We start from the raw sequence: 21,618 nt of genomic DNA, 5'->3' as shown, positions 1-21,618 counted from the left end.
ACGCCCCCTCAGGCCGAATACACATTGTCAAAAAAGAAGAAGAAGAAAATAGAAAAAGCCTAGCTTAGGCCTTGCCTCCCGGAGGAGGGGAAAGAGCAGAGTTGGCATCCTCCTCGGGAAAATGATGGATCACCTTCAATGATTCGGCGTCGAAGTCAGGCAGAGCCACCGCGAGCGCCTTCTTAGTATCCTCAATCCCATCCAAGTAATCCCCGGAGGCAAGATCGGCTAGTTCCTCGGCCCACTTCTCTGCCTCCTGGGCCCTCTTCTCAGCCTCAACGGCCTTCTGTTCGGCCTCCATGACACGCTTTGCTGCTCCCTCGGCCCTCTTCTCCGCCTCGGCTACCCTCGTCTTCACTTTGGTCGCATCTCCCTCAGCTTGGGTGAGGCGTCTTTCTGCCTCAGAATGAAGGCTTGTGATGCGGACCCTCTCCATCTGCTCCTTGGTAGGCTCTCTTGCGCCTCCTTCAGCTATGCTTGAGCCTCCATACGGAACTTCTGTTCGTCGACGAGGCTCTGTCGGAATTTGTGGTACTTTTTCTCGGCAACGGTGACAGCTTATTGGACATTCCCTTCTCCCCCTCCAGCTTGTCCATCTGGGCCAAGGTTAGCTTCAGCCAGTCCCCGAGACCAACATAGTGAAGGCATACCTGTAGCAAAGAAATAGTCTGTACTCCACAAAAAAACAAAAAGGCATGGAGAAGGAAGAAAAGTTACCTTGGCCAAGCTTCCTAGGCCCTGAGTGTAGACTCTCTCAGGCGCGCTCCCCAGCATCTGAAAGCGGTCCCTCGAGAGGAGGGCCCCTCTCACCAGGGCTTGACCAACCCCCTCCTCCCAGATGGAGTCCCCCTCGCAAATGTTCCACTAGGGACAGAAGATTTGGTTGGACCGTTCGATGAGCTCCTCCAAGGGTGTGGGGGCAGAAAATGAACCCATTCGCCCTCTGTGGGACCCCCTTGAGGCGTCCCTTGTCGAGACCCCAGAACGGGCCACCTATTGTGGGGGCAGATCCCCCGCGGCTTCCTCGGGAGGCCTCTTCTGCCCCGCCTCGGTCTCCTAGGCGGGCTTTTGTGACCCAGTGGTTGGCTTCGGCAGCATGGGCTACTCCCGCCTCGGCAGCACCTCCTCGACGGGCTTTCTTCCCTTGGTAGGGACTTGTGAAGGTGCCTCCTTCGTGGGAGCCACTGGAGTGGTCCCTTTACCAAGGACCTGACGAGAGGACCACCCTTCGCAGGGGTAGAGACCTTCTCCTTCTGCCTGTCACAAGGCCTTTGAGGCGTTTTAGCCCGCTCCTTCTACATGTTACGAGCACATTGTAGAACACCCTTGCCAGCATCCATTGACACCTCTGCAAACAAAGCAAATCCATCACTAATGCAACAAAAAAAAGGGAAAAAGGACATGTTAAGGGACCACAGGGCCTCTCCTTCCGAGGGGAGCAGGGCTGAGCCCCGCAAAAACTAGTAGGACCTCCTCCTCTACCAAAGGCTAGGCTCGAACTATTCCCAGGTCGAGCAACTACGCGAGATCATCGTTCTCCTCACTCGTGAGCATGGGGACACTCTTCTCCGCAGCCTGGCTAACCTCTCCCCACCCCAACTTGAAGGACCAACCCTCGGGACACGACAGAAAGAAAAATTTTCCCTTCCAGTTATTCACAGAAGAAGGGTTGTCTATAGGCTTGGTCCTACGAGGTTGAAAGTAGTACATGCTGTTCTCGAAAGAATGCCTTCTTGGCACAAACAACGCTTGGAAGAGCCTTGGCGTCAGTTCCACCCCCTGTAACCAAGCCACCACCAACATGGCCACTATTGTCCTAACAGTGTTGGGCACCAGCTGGCTAAGAGTAATCCCATACGCTCTCAACAGTTCAGAAATCAACGGATGAAGGGGAAACCATAGACCGAAATGGAGAAAATGTTGGTAGACGAAGATCTCCCCCTCCTTAGGAGTCCACAACCGTTTGCCTACTTCAGACACTCTCATACCATAGGATGAAGGAATGAAGTACTGCCTTGCCAGAGCTTGGACCTGGTCCGCATCTAGAGAGTTCTTGAAACCTAGGTGGAGGACTTCGGTCTCAGCTACTACCTGGGCAGCCCTTGTCCCAGGAACATGGTCTAGGGTTCCCTCCCCCTCGGTTGGGCAAAACCCTTTGGCCTCCCTCAGTTTCACGGAAGCGGCACTCTTACAGGGAGGGTCCTCGCCTCAATGGTTGCCTTCGGCACCCTCAGGGGCTACCCTCCCCGGAAGCACCTCAACCTCCTATCGAAGGGGGGGGGGGAAGAGTAGAAGGACTCAAAGGGGAAAGGGGAGAAGGGGTACGGGAAGAGCTCCCTTCCGACTCTTTCGGAGGACCATAACACTCAGTACCAGAATTTGAGAAAGACATTCTTTAAAGTTACCTAAGAAATGTGGAGGAAGAAAGAGTGAGAGTGAAGTGTTGAAGGTAGGAGAGTCTGGAAGCTGAGTTCACTCGAAGACAAAGGTGCTTAGAGGAAAACAACAAGAATGCTGCCGCTAAGGGCCCTATTTAAAGAGGAACAAACGGCCCAAATTTCTCAAGATCCAACGGTTGAGAAGCCATTGCCTCCATAGCCCAATCACGGCGTGCCGCGTAACACTCACCCTCGGAAGGCGAAACGACGTGCTAGCAATGACACATATCGTCCTTCATCCAACAGACGTAAAATGCCTCCGCACTTGCAATCCAGTCGCGCCGCACCCCCGAATGCCCACCCTCGGAAGGCGAAATGACGCCCGCCCTCGGAAGGTGAAATGACACTTCGGGTGAACCAATGTATCCGCCCAATGTGAACCACCGGCTTATGCGACGCGGCCGCGCGAATGCGTGCACAAGTCCGGCTGGAAACCGTCCTGTGCACGGATCCTCGGGCCTCACAGGGCCTCGGCTTAAATAGCCTTCCGCTTCGCAAGCCCTCGGCTTAAACATCCTTTGGCTTCACAAGTCCTCGGCCCAAATGGCAGCACCAGAGCATCCGCACTGAGCGTTCCCCCCGGGTCACTTGTCCAAAGCAGTGGTGCTATAGACCACTCGCAGCCTCGGCCCAACTTACGAAGATGAACCAGGCAGAGATGTGAAAGAGGATGCCACAGCTGAGTACACCTTGGTTACTGGGCCCACTGGCGCTCACCATTACTACTCCCATTAGTCGAAGCCAAATTTTTCTCCTTGGCCTCGGGAGTGGGGGGCAAGTGATGTGGGGTGACCCAACCTAACTCATTTGAGGCTGGGAGGCCCAGCCCACGAGTGCCAGACTTGGGAACGAGACCCACTACAGTAGAGGTTACTCTGCTCCCCTCGTACGGAGCCAATTGCGGAGCGCCCACACGTCCCCGCAGAGCTCTCTGACTGCCCTTGTACGACTCCCATCTTAGGCGTTCATCTCCACCTACCTCCAGGCAGCTCAAGTATAAATAGGGGTGCCCTCCTCCAGGTATGGGGGATGAAATACAATCTGCATCTGAACTTGGAACTGATCTCAATAGCTACATTCTAATTTCCCTCTTTGCACCCCGTACTAACTTGACCGTTGGAGACTTTGCCTCGGGTTCTCACCCAGGGCCTTTGACGCATTCTGCCTTGTAGCACCTCGGCCACCTGCCCTCGGCTTCTATAGTACTCGGAGCCCTCTCTGCCTTGGCCTCGGTAACAAGCTCCCCGAACCCTCGTAGCCTTCGGCCAGCCTTCGGAGTCTAGGGGCGAAATTACTTTGTTGTCCTCGGCCATCCCGAGCATCAACAATTTATAATATTTTTAAGCTCTTAATCAGTATTTATTATATAATTATATATACTAAAATTAATATTTATTGTATTTTAGTAATTATTTATTATTTTTTGTGATAAATGTATTTTCAATGATAATGCATAAATTTATTTTGTTTTTCTATTTAACAGAAAACTTTTAATAATTATTGGAGATTAAACTACTATTATTAAAAATTTTAAATTTAATTTGTTATACTTATTGTATTTATTATTTTTTGTTATAACTTATTGATTAATTATTATTATATATTAAATTATTATTTGAGATTATACTATTTATTGACTAAGTTAATATATTTTTAGTACTTATTGTATTTTTGTAAATTTTGTAATTATTGTATTTTTTAATTATCAATATATTTTCAATAATTGTGTATTTTTGTTATAAATTTTCAATAATTATTGGAGATTAAGCTATTGTTAATTATTTATTAGAGATGAGACTATTAATTTAGCTGAAATTATGAGTGTTCGTAACTTGGTTCGTTTCGGTCGTAGGCTATTTGGCCAACTAAATTGACTTGGTTAGGTTGGGGAGCTGGTCAGCTAAAACCGATTCACCTTTTGTGAAATCTAACCCACTCAAGTTGTATCAGTTTGGGTTGATTTTTGCTTTGGTTAGTCGGTTCAAAAGATTTAAACTTAAAAATTAAATTTAATTTTACAAATTATAGTACAATTTTTAAAAAGTAAATTTAAAAATTAGATTTATGATATAAAACATTTTAGACTAAGGAATATGGGAAATTTCCCACTTTTCCATATTAAAAATTATATTTAAAATATAATATATATATATATATATATATATCCATTGTTAGGTCGTTCGATTTTGGTCAATTTACAAATGGTCAAAGTGAAACTGATCAGACTTGGTTGAATTGAGAAAATTTTGAACCAAAGTTGACCTAAAATACTAGAGGTTTCATCAGTTTGATGAAGAAACCTAACTGAAATTAATTATTGTTATTTTGTATTATAAAAATTTATTAAAAGTAGTATATAAATATGAATAATTATTAATTATTTAAAAGTTGACAATATAAAACAATTGTGTACTCTTATGTGTTTCTATTAGGGTCATTTACTAGAATACACCTTTAGGGATGGCAATTTTCCCCATCCCTGACGAGGACCCGATTTCCCCAACTCGATGGGGCCGGGGATGGGGATTGTTTTGGCGGAGCGGGATGGGGACAGGGATTAATAGGAACCCCCAATCCGGGTTGGGGATGGGGATTGAGGTCCCCACCCCGCCCTGACCCCGATTATATATATTAAATGTTATTTATATTAAATATGCTATTATATTATTTATATTATATGTTTATATATCAAAACATATTTACAACATTATTTATAATTTAAATAAATTTATTTAAAAAAATACTATTAATTAAAAACATTTTGGGGATTCGGGTCCCCACAGGGAACTCATCCCCGTCGGGGATCGGGGATGGGGGTTAATTTCAAAATCGGGGTCGGGGACGAGGAATATGATCCCTGCCCCAAACTCACCCCGTTGCCATTCCTACACACCTTATAGCTTTATATATTTACTTAAAACTACCTTATAATTTTCATTTTACTAAAACATCCCATATATTTTACAACTTATTTACTTAATCGACCTTTCATTAAGGAGTGTTTGTTTTTCCATTAGACCCATGATTTTTTCTTCCAAAAATACGCTTAACACTTTTGTTTTGCATATAAAACAAAATTGACTAAATATAGCCAATAGAGTGGTTGCCCATGTCTTATTAAGGGCAAACATGGTATTTTTATTTTTTTTCTTTTGATTAAATTTATTTAAATGAGCATTAAGGTCAACACTATCATTTTCTACTGTCATCTAATGGAAGATTGATTAAATCCATTGCAAATTATAAGTGGTGTTTTAGTAAAATGCTAACTATATGGTGGATTTTAGTAAATCCATGAAAGTATAAGAGATATTTTAGTAAATGACCCTTTCTATTATTTAACTTTCGCTTAATAAATCCCATGCATCGCACGGGTACTTATTTGCAAAACGATTAATTATTACCACCAGTGTGGGTAGACGGGTAAAAGTTCAATACATAAAAAAAGATAACCCAATACACAAAGCTCCCACAAATGCAAAGTTTGGGGAGGGACAGATGTACATAACCTTATCCTTTCACATATAGAGAGATTGTTTCAAAGATTTTAGCTTTGGTCACCTAGGTCGCAGTGGAGCAACCCACCACCATAAAAGTTCAAAACATCTCTTCTGCAATTTAACATGAGAGGTTGGTTTGGTAAATCCCAAACTAATGGAACTTCTGCATCATTTTCCTTTTTTTTGAAGTGCATGAGACAATGCTTATAAAAGATTTTATCTCATCATTTTGCTATGAATTAGGAAGCTTGGAGAATATCTGAAGAAAAAGATTGGAGAATAATACAAAGGGTCAAAGGACATGTTCTTAGAAGCGCCAAATATCGAGCTCTCTTTGTATCTACAATGATTGTTGTTGCAGCGATTGATCTAAGAAATTGTAGCCGCATCTTGAGAAACCATGCTTGAGAGTTTTGTCTGTGAACCAAATGTCTAGAAGCTTTGAGGTCTTTTCAATGACTTGCGTTTACTCTTTGGTGAATGTGCCGCATTGATGATGGTTACTGTTTCAATACAAGGTATGATTGGCTGTCTTTCTCTTCTTCTACTTCTACTTCTAATCCCTTTTACTTTTCTTTTTCGGTACTTAAATAATACACTTACTCGGGCAAGTGATTCTTGGGTAGAAATTGTGCGAGTAACTTTGGTGTTAGTGTTTTTACACACTTTTACTTTTACTTATTTGGACAAAGAAAGAGGTAAGAGAGGATAATTATTTTGGCAGGTGGATAAGCAACTTACCCACCCTCCAGGAGATTATTAAAAAATTTGTTTTGTAGTACCCATTACATAGCAGTGTGAGAACGCAAAGATGTTGATCAATTTACCTCTTGCAAGATATCGGTAAACGAATGTGGCCTTGTGTCTCTTGCCTCTGTTTTCTTAGAGGGTAATGACTGCATAAATATCACCACTTCCATGGTTTAAAGCTATAGTATGTTCTAGTTCCCACTAGGGCCACTACCATGTTTTATAGAGAAACTCTATATCAACACCTCGATTGGGTTTCTTCCAAGGAAAATGTGATTTTCATACATGTGAAGTGAATATGATTTTTATGCCAAATGTCATAAAAATGATTTGACACTTTTGACACAAAAAAATGATTTGGGCACACCGCATCTCAACTATTCAATTGGATATGGGTACACCATGGGTGATCTAATTTGATATGGTCACACAACATTTTGCATCCAATTATGTGCATGGGATAGTGATGAAAACATCATTATTTGGGTAGGGCTACAAACGGATCATTGGTAAATCCAAATTTGGTTCTTGATATCATCTACTCCCTCCTAGTTTAGATAATAAAGGGTCTATTAATTAACACTTAAGGCTTAGTTTGGAAAGAGTATAAATGTAAAATACAGTGCAAATACATACAAAATATAAGGCTTTGCACTCTACATATTTGCATTTGTACTCCTTCCAAATAGGGGTGGTCACGAGCCGAGCTTCTCACGAGCTATTCGAGCTCAGCTCGTGAAAAGCTCGGCTCAATTTAGTTTAAATTGAGTTTCGAGCCGAGCTCGAGCCTGATATATACATACATACATATATACATACATATATATACACACACATAAATATATAAATATATATAATAAATAATTTTTATTATATAATAATATTTTTATTTTTTATGTATAATAGTAAATCATTTTTATAATTCTTATTTTTTTGTATGTAAAATAAAACATTTTTATATGATATTTTTATTTTTATATGTAATAATAAATAATTTTTATAATATATAGAGAAAAACTTGGCTTGTAGTCAAGCTCGAACTTGCAAGCTTTGGACCGAGCTGAGCTCAAGCCCAAGTCTCTAACTCGAATTGACCTTAAATTTGAGCTCGAGCCTAACACAATTTTAGTGAACCAAGTTCAAATAACCAAATATTCGACTCGACTCAGCTCAAATCCACCCCTTCCAAACTGAGCTAAATTATTTTTGTGTAAGATCGCCCCTCGAAAACTTTGCATATCATCGATGGTGTAAACGAGTGGGCAATTATGAAATTGCTCATTTATTGTCCATGTCTGCAAGTAACCAAGATTTCCACCAAACCGAGTGATTAAAGTAACTTCTTTAAAAAGCTATAAAATACAACCACGTAAATTGAAATATTAAACAATATCTAAAATTTAGTCCAAGCTTACTATAGGATTTCATCTAATCTAGACCCTCCAAATGATGTTCCCGATCTTTTCAAAATCTAGACCAGAAAAATGGTCTCTTAAGATAGATGATTAATCTCAACCGTCAGAGATTCCAATTAATATTCTCAGCTATACAAGTGATCACATAATCTGTTAAAAATCTAAGATACGTAAAGTAATACTATGTGCCAAATAAAAACCCAAGATTTGGACCATCAAAAGGCCTCCTAAGGCCTCTTAGAGTCAATTAATGAATCTCTCAACCATCCAAATAGTGTATCAAAATTTCATTTCATCAAGCCCATCTAAATTAAATGATGTATCAACATTTCATCTAATCTAGCCCATCCAAATCAGCATCATCATCATCGTAATCTTTTATGCTTTATTTCAATTATATGGGGTTGATTACATGAATTCTGTTTCACCATTTCCACTCTATTTAATTCCATATCCATGGTTAAATACAAACCCTCTTAGGTCATAATTGTTTCTAATAAAGCCCATTATTATTCTCCCTAATAAGATCATTCCCCCTCTCTTTCTCTTTAATAGTCGATATTTGTAACATTTTCCTTCACCATTGAATTCCTTATTTCTTTTAATATCTTTGAACCCCTTTTAATCCTTATTACCAAAGTGGGATATAAATTTAATGGATTGGGTCGGGTAAAGGGTTGACCCAAGGCCAACCCACATGGACCTTGATGTCAAAAACCCAAATTTGCCAACACAACTTAACTGAACTTGTATTAAACCCCATGCATTGCATGAGTTTACGTTGAAATTAAATCTGCTTTGCACCTCTACTGCCTACTAGGACTCTTTAAGAGCTCGTGCACCTCATACAAAAAAGTCTACCCACCGTGCCATTGTTGGTTATTTGCCACGTGGTAACATTATAAAAAGTCTAATAATTGAAAATGGATTTCGTAAAGGAGTTTGAAAAGCGCCTTGCGTGTAGCCATAGGCCCATAGCTTATGAGGCAGTCCAAAAGATAAAGACGCGAGGTTGTTGTAACAGCCAGCTTGCCATGATGTAAGTCACTTTCAGTCTTTCACGGTTTCACCTTTTAGACTTTCTGCTGGGCCAGACACTTGGATTGGACTGAAAAAGCCCACTTTAGTCCAACAAAACTCTAATGTTAAATGGGCTGACGTAATTATGCTATTTTGGGTCCATGGGGCCAAACAGCGGGGTAATCCATCCTCATGCCCCCATATCCTTTAGCCCACAACCCTGGTGGCAGCGGCATTTCATCCCAATTCCCAAGTGTCAGTTACAGGTTACAACTTACAATCAGCCAAAGACCCTACCACCCGAGCCACCATAATTCGGTTCTAAGTTTTAACATAAGTACACTTAAAAAAGGTATTCATTATATGGTCCAGACTATCAAACCTAATCAAACATCTAGACATGAAAACCGTTTGGTTCTTTACAAATTTGGTTTTACGGTTTTGGTTCGGTTTCTTGAATTTTTGAAACCAAACCAAACCCAACCAAAACATACATACATAATGAATTATATTAATATATAATATATAGTAAAATAAACTCTCAAAACTATATTTGGTTATGAAAGGAATTGACCTTAGGGTCTTAAAAATATATAGTTCTAATCAAATTTAATGCTTATATAGACTATTTGTGTTATTTATGGAAACATATACATTGCTTGGGCTTTTCTAATTGTGTTAAGTCCAATAAAATGACCCAAATTCTATTAAAATTGCATCAAACTATAATAAAACGATTTGTGTTAATTTGATATCTATTTAATCTAAAACATTCTTCAACCGTGTGTTTTATTAATTTACTTCACAAGAATAAGGTTTTGGAATGGGAATTGTGGAATCTCAAATTATTTAATTAATATTTGATAGAATCAAAATCTTATTCTCGTTCCTGATGGAATGGCATCCCTCCATTTGAGGGAATGATCATTCCTTCCCCACCCTTAAAAATGAAATTCCAAGTTATATTTGAACCAAATAGCAATAAATCATTCCAAAAATTTCAATTCACATTCTGATTTCGATTCCGACTATAAACCAAATAGACCCTAATATATTCTGCAAAACTACACTGAACCGGAGCTCAGTCCTCTCAGCTGTTGCTTGATCGGGTCAAGGATCCGACGATCTGGTCCCCTCTACCCAGGCACCCACGTCATCTTTTCCAGCAACTTCTAGGAACCGACAAGCTAATAGCTATCGGCCGCCCGCCTTTGCTTTAATGTGAGTGTGCTTTTGTAAGGCTTGCATCTCAGTACGGACAAACAAGCAAAGAAGGAAGAGCCTTATCCATATCTTCTGAAAAACCGGGTCTAATGGAATCCTGAGAATATTCTAGAAATCCATGGATAGTCGCGCACTGTGCACGATTCATACTCACCCCCATCGACAACATCCAATTTGCCACGTGGATCAAGAGTAAACTCCCGCCGTCCACCTCATCATCCTAATCTCCTTGGTCAAACGGTCAACTCATAATAACTTACTGCCGTCACACAACATACATCCCAAAACCCGACAGCGAGTCTCAATCACCGCTCTCGTAGTCGCTTTTGCGGTCGCCTGCACGTGTGACCACTGTGAGCAATCCGGCGTTTTGCTCGCCCAAATTACCGCTATACCCTTTAACTCCACATGTCAATCGCATAAGACATGCGTCGCAACAACTGTAAAAGCGACTGACTCGTTGGAGATTGATTGGGGGGAGCGCCGAGTTTGCTAACATACGCCGTAGATAACGGCGCATGGTATCACCAAGTAGGGACAGGGTCACCGACATGGGAGGACGCAAGAGGCCAAAACAGGGGCCAGAGCTTAAACAAAGCTTTGCTATATATAACAGGCTCTCCCCCTGCCCACCCCCCCATACGCTATTTATTAATGGCGTTCTCTTGGGCTTTAAGTAAACAATGGACGACGTGAAATCGAAGGAAGGGAACGCACAGTGGTAAAGAGGAAGAACTAAAGAAGGGTTCCTGGTTTCTGGAGTTTCTGCTTTCGATTTCACTCAAATGCTCTACACCCAAAATCCGAACCAGAGACAAACATACAAGGATCCCAATATGGTGGAGATGGTAACTCGGTACCACATCCATGATCTCTCGCCCAACCAGTGTAGCTCCAGCCTCGTTCAAACCATCGACGCGCCTCTGCCTCTTGTGTGGTCCGTGGTTCGTCGCTTCGACAACCCACAAGCCTACAAGCGGTTCGTGAGGAGTTGCTCTTTGCTGTATGGCGATGGTGGCATCGGTAGCCTGCGGGAGGTGCAGGTGGTGTCGGGCCTCCCGGCAGGGACCAGCATGGAGCGGCTGGATGCGCTGGATGATGAGTCGCATGTCATGGGTTTTAGCATTGTGGGTGGCGACCATCGGCTCAGCAATTATCGGTCGATCATGAGTCTTCACGATAACGGAGAAGGTGGTGGTGGGAAGACGGTGGTGGTGGAGTCTTATGTGGTTGATGTGCCGCCGGGGAGTACCAAGGAGGATACTTGCTTGTTCGCCGATACGATTGTAAAGTGCAACCACAGGTCGTTGGCTAGGATTGCAGAGAAAATGGCTTCACCATAGATGTGTAATTTGTTGTATAATATGAACATGGATATAGATTACTGACTAACACTAGTAGGCTTTAGTGTTTGGTTTGATCGTATGAGATTGTTAACTTAGAAAGTTAGAATCTTTTCCACTTGTATTTCTGTTGAGCATCGTCTCCTATTTCCTCCTTGTAAAGAAGGCAAATATTAATGAATTACCTGAGTTTCTGAGACTAGAAAGATGAGAAAGTATGAGATTTCTGATTTCCGCAGAAATTTTCTCTTAATTGAGTAGAAAAAAAGATGGGACAATCATGGAAACTCGTTCTTCTTCTGCAAGTTCTGTTTCTTCGAGTTGGGAAAATATGAGCATTCACATTACACCAGAACCAGAGTTGGGAAAACAAGGAAGATGGAGACCCATCATTGAACGGACCCACCTGAGTGCCGTCGCCCCATGCCAATAAAGTCAGCATACATCCCTCTTCCCGAATCCTGCTGCTGAGTTTCATTTGGACAGTATAAAAATTATTGAAGAACCGAAAGAGAGATCGCCCAGAGGATACAGATCACTTAAGACTCCTCGATCAGCACATCGGAAATGCAAAGGATAGAGATCGAACGGCAAAAGTCATCCAAATCTTAAATTGGACAGAAAGCTTGAAATCACTCAAGCTGTTTGTTAATTGTTGCAGAGGTCAAAAATTTTGTACATTTTTAGATTTTAGTTAGCGAGGATCTCCAGATACTAATATTCAAATCAAACGTCAAGTTGTGGTTTCAGAAACTGAAACTATAAGGAGATGAATGGAATAACGTTCTCTCAGTTTCAAATGCCCTGCTATTTTGGTTAGGTTTCAGCTTTGCCACAAAGAATGGTTTTTCTTCATACACGTTTGTACAAATCTAAAAGTCATAACCACGCCTTTTGTATGTTTCGTGTTTTCTCATTTATGGGTCTTAGGCTCTTTTGGCTACATTGCCTTGTACCACCTGTTCATGTTTATCCCAACTCCTTTTTCGTATACTCTCATTTGATAAGAGTTTCTTATATTAGAAGTTAATTAAAGCCAAAACACTTTTAAGCCTGCCATACAAATGCCTAAGAGCCCGTTTGGGAGGGATTCTGCTTTTGGGGTGTGTTGTGTTATTTGAGTTGAGGTGATTGAGCAGGAGAAAGAGCAGTGGTTTGGGTGTTTGGAAAACCCATTTCATGTTGGCTTTATGGAAACATAGCTTCAGCTATGTTGTAATTGTAAACCCTCAGCTTGGAACAACAGAAGCTGTCCCAACGGGCATTAATCGATTTATGAGGATTCACCCAAACAGCCCATAAGCTATGTTTGGTGAAAATACAAAAAAGCCTAAAATAGCCGTCTTTCAGTTAAAATAGTAGCTTGCTTAAGCTTTTTTAATGGGTTTTCCAAAAGCAGCTCAGCCCTCCGAATTGGGGTTTTGCGCTTGTGAGCTTTAAAATCACAAATCCAAAAGCTTATCCGAACTTTTAACCTTATCTAATGGAAATCGGCAACTGATTTCCTTCCTGCATTCCACATTATGAAAATGCACTTAAAATGTAAATTGCACGTGTTATTTATTTTGTTTTTTTTTTTTTTTTCCATTTCTTATCTATTCAAATTTAATTTCTATCTTTTGCTTCCACCTTTAGTAGTAGTCGTTCTCCAATGAGCATATCTTTCTCACTCAGGTGTGAAAATAGCAAAAAAGAGTTCGTATTTTTTGCTGTTTGTTGTGTGAGTTTTCAAATTTCAAACCAACTAGCGATAAACATGCCAGATATTACCAATAGTATGTTCATTGAATCATCACTTTATTATTAGTGGATGAAACTTCCAAGGCACACAATAGAGGTGGGGATTACCAAATTTGGAGGAAAACAGAGGAGAGAGAGATACATGGATCGGGTTCGATGGGTTAGGCACCTGGCTCTCCTGATTTTAATCCGAATCCCATTTCTCCAAACCCATCAAAACCCAAGTTAACTTCTGTTATGAATTCTCTTTCTGGCTCAGCTTTTAGGTTGAAACAGAAAACATGATCCGTGTGTCCGCATTGGGACCCACCATTTTTGTGATGTATGGATTAAGGATGGCAATATCTCTCGTAAAATTGGGTCCCCGCCCCGCACGCTCCAATGGAGCGGTTTTCTCCGACCATAAACAAAGATAGGGCGGGGTGGGTTTTGTATATAATTCTCTGAATTCATTCTGAATTTGAATTTGAAGGTAAATTAGTAAAATATATATAGGTTTAATATTGATATTTAAAATATCTCTAAGTTTTTCCTAAATTTTTAAAATCCTAGGATCTTATAATTTTATTTTTGAATTATTCTTAAAGTATTATAATTCAATTCTAAAATACTCCCAAATTCCTATATCCTATGTATAAATTGTCCACAAAATAGATATTTTTTAAGTTATACTCTATAATCGAAGTTGAACTGAATAATTACCCTCAAGCGACTTTTGAGTTTTGATTGATCATATCCTGCCTTGTAATGCAGGGCTGCAATTGAACTGAGATTAAATTGAATATTTTGAGTTTGATTAGCCTCAATTCACGTTCAATTCTAATTGCGCTTGAATCTACTGGTAAAAAATCTGACTTGAAAGCTCAAGAGCCTACCTTAATGAATACATACGTATATACATATATTATAGAATACAAAAGTATCTTATAAATTATGATTTCACGATGGATTAGGTTGGGTCGGGGAAGTAAGTGGGTTGGAGAGAGGGTATTGAGCAAAATTGGGTATTGACACATGGGTCGTTATTCAATGAGATGGTAGAGGATATAAATTATGATTTCACGATGGATCGGGTTTTAATTCATGATGGTTATAATGAGTTATCCATGACCGTGACCAAAATATCAATGCATGAAACTTGCTGTGATCTAACTTGCAAAAATAAGCAACAGAAAAAAAATGACCCGAGACATAAGCCCTTGAAGCAAGGTGCAACGAGGGACTAGCTAATCTGAATTGAGCTTTGACCTTTCTTTACACTTTTTCACATAGATCATTTTCATGCATTGTATATAACAAGCACAGTCTCTAATGTTTTCTTGCGCATTTAATGCTAATAGGAACGTTATAAAAAAACCGTTGGTTGACTAGGTCAAAGCTCCTCCGAATTGAAACAAGTGTCTCACTGATCAAGGATCTTGTCCCTTGATCATCCAGTCTATACTAGGCCAAATGGTCCACCATTGACCCAATAAGAGCTAGAATAAATCTGGTTAATATTCCAATAATAATATCTCTATGCAAAAGATATTTGTGCAGAAAACAACCAAAAAAAGAGATTTTTTATAGGAAAATAGATAAATAATAATACAAGGAAAAACTTGGTTGTGTGTGAGGGTGTAGTATAGAGATGATTTATTCTCCATCAACATGTGACTTGTCACATGGCCATTGGATTCTCCAACATGTTGAGGATTAGCAAGTGAAGGCCTAGGACCACTCTTCCAACGGGTTATTGGGTGTTTGCTGTGGACAACTAAATTTCTGAACAAATAAGAAGTATGGTAGTTCATACTAACATAACTCTTGGGTCCGTTTCCTTTTTGGGAAGTTAATTGTCCATGTTCTTTTATTTCTCAGGTAAATAAGAGGCAATTTTGTCCCATTCAAGTGTTGATAGTTTTACCTTTAGGTAAGAAAGTTACTTGAACCAAAATCTCATTGACCAACTTCCCCCCTTTCAAAATCTAAAAAAAAAAGTGATCCCTTGATGACAAAGATGATATGATTGTTTGGAGGCTGAACCCAATTGGTGAATTTAATACCAAATCAACTTGGAACTTGACTAGAACACACTTTCTAACGGTCGGTTGGTTCAAGTATGTTTTGGAATCGAATTTACCTACTAAGATTGCTTTCTTAATGTGAAAAATTATGCACAATGCTTTGCTGGTTGATGAGATGATGAAATGGTTATGAAAGGAAGGTGTTTTTATAGTTTCAAAATACTTTTGTTGTAGGCTTGTAGCCATCACAACTTGGAAAGCCTAAGCCACCTATTTGCTAATGGTGTTATGGACCCTAAAGTTTAGAGCTTATATTTAGCAATCTATTTTAACATTAGGGATTGGGTTAAACTTTGGTGGAGGGTAAGCAAGGCAACACTCAAGCCATGTTTGCTTTTCGGTAAGTTATTTATCTGTGTAAATGCAGTTATCTGGGTAAATTTTTCTTGGGAAGCACTTACCCAAGTAAGTACATTTACCCATGTTCTTTAATTTCTCATGTAGATAAGGTAATGACCATTTTAACCATAAAAATCCATTATTAAAAGGGGCATTTTTGTCCCATTCAAGTGTTGACAACTTCCCCCTATGTGGAAAAGTTTTTTACCCACTGGGTAAGTGATACCTAAGAAAATAAACTTTTCCTATTCCACACATAAATCTAAAAAAAGAAAAAGGAGATTCTTGATCAATGAGAATCAAAATCATATTGACCAACTTCCCCCTTTCAAAATAAAAAAAAAGAACACCCCCTCAGTTTCACCATATTCTCCATTTCACTCCCATCATTATTTGGGTCCTTTGGGCCAAGAGATGTAGAACTCAATATGAAGGCAAAGGCTCTTCCTCCTATATTTTGATTACAAAAAGTGGTTGCTTTGAGATCATTTCTGTTGAACCACAATGCTTTAGGACAAAGGTAAACCCAGAAATTTGATGTAGTTATGACCCATATGCCATATGGTCAAGTCATATAGCCATTCACTCCCTCTCCACTGGGAATCAAATCCCATTCCAGCTGATTCTAGTTCCTTCCTATCTCAACCAAACACTCTTCAAATTTTCATTTCGGACAAAAGTAATCCTATACTACTTTCAGATTTCAACACTTTTTTCCTGTTATTATCATTTTGTATCTTCAAGAAGAAACAGAACCAAGTTTTTAACTTTTCTATTTTTCCTTCTTTTCTTTTCATTTAGTTAAGAGTAAGGCAAAGAAGAGTTTTTTTTTTTTTTCACCACTAGATACTAGAAACAAATATTTAAAAGGATAGAATGTCTACCTTTATTGGTTCTAACCAATAAATGAGAGGACAAAATGGTGTGTTAGAATCTGAAATTAAAGCAAGGTTTTTAAAATTGGACCGAACAGCGAACCATTATTGCCCTATGGGGATTGATTCTCGGGATGAATGGCCTGACCATCCAGTTTAAACAGATGGCCTTTTCTAACTTAGAAAAAAAAAGAAAGGCCAAAAACTATTGTCTGGATTGACGATTCGACTCTGTGTCAATGGGTCATTGACCAAAAAATAATTTTAAGGTAAAACAGAACCGATTACCAGGTTTTTGGTCCAACCGTGTGGTCCAATCCAGTTTTGAAAACCATGAATCAAAGGGTAGATCTCTATCTCAAATGAAAATTTGACGAGTTTTAAGTATGACTATCCGTTAATTTTATTTCTACCCATATAAAAGGAGGAAAAAGACAAGAGCATATTAATTGTCACCAATTTAACACTGTACATGTAATTTCATGTTTTTGCAGGGAAATAAATCGGAAAAGAAATAATAACGTTTTCCTCATTAAGAAATACGAATTCAGACAACCCGTGAGAAAGGCATAAAATCAAGGTACCTCAGCCTGTCGTTGAATAGTAATGAATTCATACTATTAGCTGAAGCCTGAATTTTGAGATCATGGAGTCCCAACGAAGATCATGTAATACAAAATTACAAACAAGAAAAACCACAGTTATATATAAAAACGGAGTACAATCTGCACTTGACATGGATCCAGTCATGTAGTCTGTATATTAGCTTCACCATTTGATTCATATATAGCAATTGCCCCCATTCAGATTTGAAAATGTTTTATATGTATATAATGAAATTTAATTTTTTTATAAGGCTTCATTTAGAAGGAGTACAAATATAAATATGTAGAGTGCAAAACCTTATATTTTATATTATTTTGTATGTATTTGTATTTTTACTCCTTCTAAATTGAGCCAAATTGATTCTAAGAGAAATTTCCGAAGTATCCTGTATTTTGGTTCGGGTGATAATTTGGTCCCTGAATTTTAAAATGCAATAATTCAGTATCCGAACTTTTGAAATGCGACAATCTATTACTTGCCGTTAACCAGCTGTTAAGTGGCATGTGAAAAGACACAAATTGAGTCAAATTGAACCTAAGGGAAATTCCCGAAGTATCCTGTATTTTGGCTCGAGTGACAATTTGGTCCCTGAACTTTAAAATGCGACAATTTAGTATCCAAACTTTCAAAACGGGACAATCTATTACCTGCCATTAACCAGCTGTTAAGTGGCATGTGAAAGACATAAATCCCTGCAAGTGTCATCTAATTTTCTTTATCAACAATCTGCTAAAATCAGAATCAACCATCAACTTTTACATCTCTGCGACAACACTTTTGTCTTTCTTCTCCTTTGAATATACCATCATCTTTGGACCAAACCAAAGCAATTTCTGGGATAAAGGTTTTCCTTTAACTAATGTAATTATCTTACCTGAAAAGTAGAAAAAAGAGAAAAGTCTCCAGCTACCATCATTGATCTCTCTCTCAAATATCAAGACAAAGCTTCTAGTTCTTCTCCTCTCTTTTACCTATAGGAATAAAATATTACTGTGTTAAGTTAAAAAATAAAAATAATTTGTATAAAACCTGGAATTTTCAGTTCTTGGCAAAGACTTGCAACGACTTTGCGAGAAAGACAAAGTCATTGCAAGTGTTTGTGATAGAGAGCTTGGGCTCTGTTGCAAGGGTTTTGGTGTTTGTGACAGAGAGCTTGGGCTCTGTTTCATCTTCTTGAGGAAGAAGATGATGAATAGCGTGTTTTATTTTCAAGGGTAATTTTGACATTTTCAAAAGTCTTAAATCGCACATGAGGTCATGTGATATACTGATGGTTTATTAATGATAGGTACTAGATTGTCGGGTTTTGAAAGTTCGAGTACTGGATTATTGCATTTTAAAGTTCAGGGACCAAATTGTCACTTGAAACAAAATATAGAGTACGAATCAGGAATTTTCCCTTTTAATAAGTGTCCCCACTTTAAAGAAAAATTGACTTTTTTAAATGAGGTCTTTTTCTCATGATTTGAAAAGGCGCAAGGCAGGGGTGTGCCTCCACTGATCAAAGGTCCTGGATCCACTATTGACTGGACAATGTGGCTCATGGCATATCCAAACTAGGCTTTGAACCTGCATTTAAATCCATTTCCCCAAAACAATGTAGAGGGTATATTTCAGAACTGGCCTGTGTTCATGCCCTAAAACTAAGGGAAAATTCCCGATCAGTACCCTGTACTTTGGCTCGAGTGACAATTTGGTCCCCGAACTTTAAAATGCGACAATGTAGTACCCGGACTTTCAAAATGTAACAATCTAGTACCTGCCGTTAACCAGTCCGTTAATCAGCCGTTAAGTGACATTTGAAAAGTCAAAAATGCCCTTCAAATGCCATCTAATTCTCTTTATCAACCATCCAAATGTTGACAAAAAACTGAGCAGTCCCAAATCTTAGCCTCTTCTATTCAAAAAAGTTGATGATTGTTTAGAAGAATCTAGAATTTGGGACTATTCATTTTATTATCAATGTTTGGATGATTGATAAAGAGAATTAGATGACATTCTTAGGGCATTTTTGATTTTTCAAATGTCACTTAATGACTGATTAATGGCAGGTAATGGATTGTCATGTTTTAAAAGTTCAAATACTGGATCGTCATCGAGTATTGAATTATCACATTTTAAAAATCGGAAACCAAATTATCATTCGAGCCAAAGTACAAGATACTGATCAGGAATTTTCCCTAAAACTAATTCCATTTCTGAAGTACAAAAGGAGAGGTGGTAGGAGAGAGTATTGGATAGGTGGCAGTGATAGGGAAACCAAAATACCAAATCAACGCGTGAGAGATACTCAAAATTGTTAAATCTCTAATAATAACACTATATGCTTTTAATTTGAGGGCTATTTGTACCCATCTTTACATCAGGTCTGTACGAAGGAATTGGAGAAAAGGTATTTTTGGGGGTTTCCCCTGGGGAATTTCAACTTCGATCATTTTTAAATTGTATAAACTATAATAAATTTGTGCAATATATTATATGTCAAAACAAAACACATTCTTGATTTCCAACAATAATTTTTGTGCAAAGATTGAGACTTAAGACACCATAGCCCCAAGTGGTATTTTAGATACACATGGATACGGTAAAAGGATCTAAACACAAAAGTGATATTTTAGTGCAAATTCTTTTTCAATTTTTTTAGTTAGAGTTGTTAATTATATACATAAGTTATTTGTTTAAATTGCATGTAAATACAAAAGTTAATAAAAATTATTATATTTCATTTGTTATCACAAAAATTAAGATGATTCAACGGATTAAAACAAAGTTTAAGGTCCTGTTTGGTTCGTGGGAATTAGAATTGGAATGAGATATTCCGATTCCAATTGTTTGGTTGGGCGGAATTGGAATCTTATTCTCATTCCTGCTGGAATGTCATTCCCTGCCCCTCCCATGGGAATGAAATTTCATTCCTGCTAGCTCCTATTTCCATTCCCATTCATGTCTAAACCAAACAGAGTATTCAAAAGATTTCGATTCCAATTCCAACTATAAACCAAACGGACCCTAAGATTTGTGGATAAAGGGTAGGGAGGTTCAAATCTTAAAATATGATTCACTTAATAAATGAATGTGATTTACTGAAATCAAATTATGTCTGTTAATACTCAATTTGATATGCTAAATGACATGGTTTTTAAAAACGAACTGGTGACTGAACCGGTCAGGGGTCCGGTTACCAGTTCGAATGGTCTGACCTGAACGGCCGGTTCGTTTTGACAAAAAAAAAATAAAAAAATTTAAAAAATAGAAAACGGTCAAAACCGTTCAAACGGTTCAAACAGTTAACCGGCCAGTTCAGCAGTTTGCTGACCAAAATCAACGATTTTAAGAAAAAAACGGTTTTAGAGAAAAACGGAATCGGTCCCGATTTTTCTGGTCCGATTTTGAAACCAATGCTAAATGAGAGCTCTTATTAGAATAAGTTAAATGTAGGGATTTTCAACTTCATGATAAAATATACATGGGACAGGGGTGATCATTTTCGGCCCGGCCCCGCCAAATTCAGAAATTTAAAGTTTACCAATACTTAGAAAACCATACTAGCCTTGGCAATTAGACCATCTAAACAAATGGACCAAATGCAAATGTTAGCTTAATCGATGTATTGATATCTGATTTGATTTGTTGAATGAGACCTTCTATAGCTTCAACACCCGTTATCATATGGGTTAATAACTTAAATGTTCAAAATATAACTTTTATCTTCATGGGATAAGGGTGATCATTTTGAGCCTGGCTTGACCCAACTTGAAAATTTCAGGCTTGTCAATGTATAGAAAATCTGACTTGATCGGTTAGTTAAACCGATTAAACCATGACCAAAGAAGCCCTTGACTGCACAGCCGTTCCAACTAGGAACCAAAGAATCAGTATAGATTTTATTCAACCAGCTTGGTTTTTTTTAATAACATAACCAGCTAAAAGATTTCCCGAAAATTTATTGTACAAATTGGGAGATTAACTTTCATCATTTTCATTATTTCTCCAACAAAGGCAAGTGTGGGAAATGGAGTGGATATACAAAAAAAGGCTTTTGATGGGCCAACAAGGGTACTTCCATTCCCACCACTAGGTACGGTTTATAAGGCCCATGAAAGATGAAAGATAGGTTAGCATTGTAAGGCTCAAGGTACTAATTAGCGATAATTGACTATAGGGCTGTTCATAAGAAGGCCCAACCCGACTAAACCGATCAACCCAGACCGATCCAATTCGAGTCGGTCGGGTTTTCATCAGTACGGGTCGGTTTCGGGTTGTGCAAATTCTTAAACCAATGGCTCAGATCGGTTTCGGTTT

The 21,618-nt window shown here is 38.9% G+C and overlaps 1 protein-coding gene across 1 annotated transcript; it reads left to right on the top strand.

The window, feature by feature from the left end:
• Positions 1-10,975: 10,975 nt before the first annotated feature.
• Positions 10,976-11,896, top strand: LOC104611581 (abscisic acid receptor PYL12-like). Its single transcript, XM_010278711.3, has one exon. The coding sequence runs from the start codon at positions 11,133-11,135 to the stop codon at positions 11,688-11,690; it is 558 nt and encodes a 185-aa protein (XP_010277013.1). The 5' UTR covers positions 10,976-11,132; the 3' UTR covers positions 11,691-11,896.
• The last annotated feature ends 9,722 nt before the right edge of the window (positions 11,897-21,618 follow it).

The sequence above is a fragment of the Nelumbo nucifera genome, chromosome 1, assembly GCF_055504915.1.
Source record: "Nelumbo nucifera cultivar China Antique chromosome 1, China Antique-T2T, whole genome shotgun sequence".
Classification (NCBI taxonomy): domain Eukaryota; kingdom Viridiplantae; phylum Streptophyta; class Magnoliopsida; order Proteales; family Nelumbonaceae; genus Nelumbo; species Nelumbo nucifera.
This window is presented reverse-complemented; position numbering and strand designations above follow the sequence as displayed.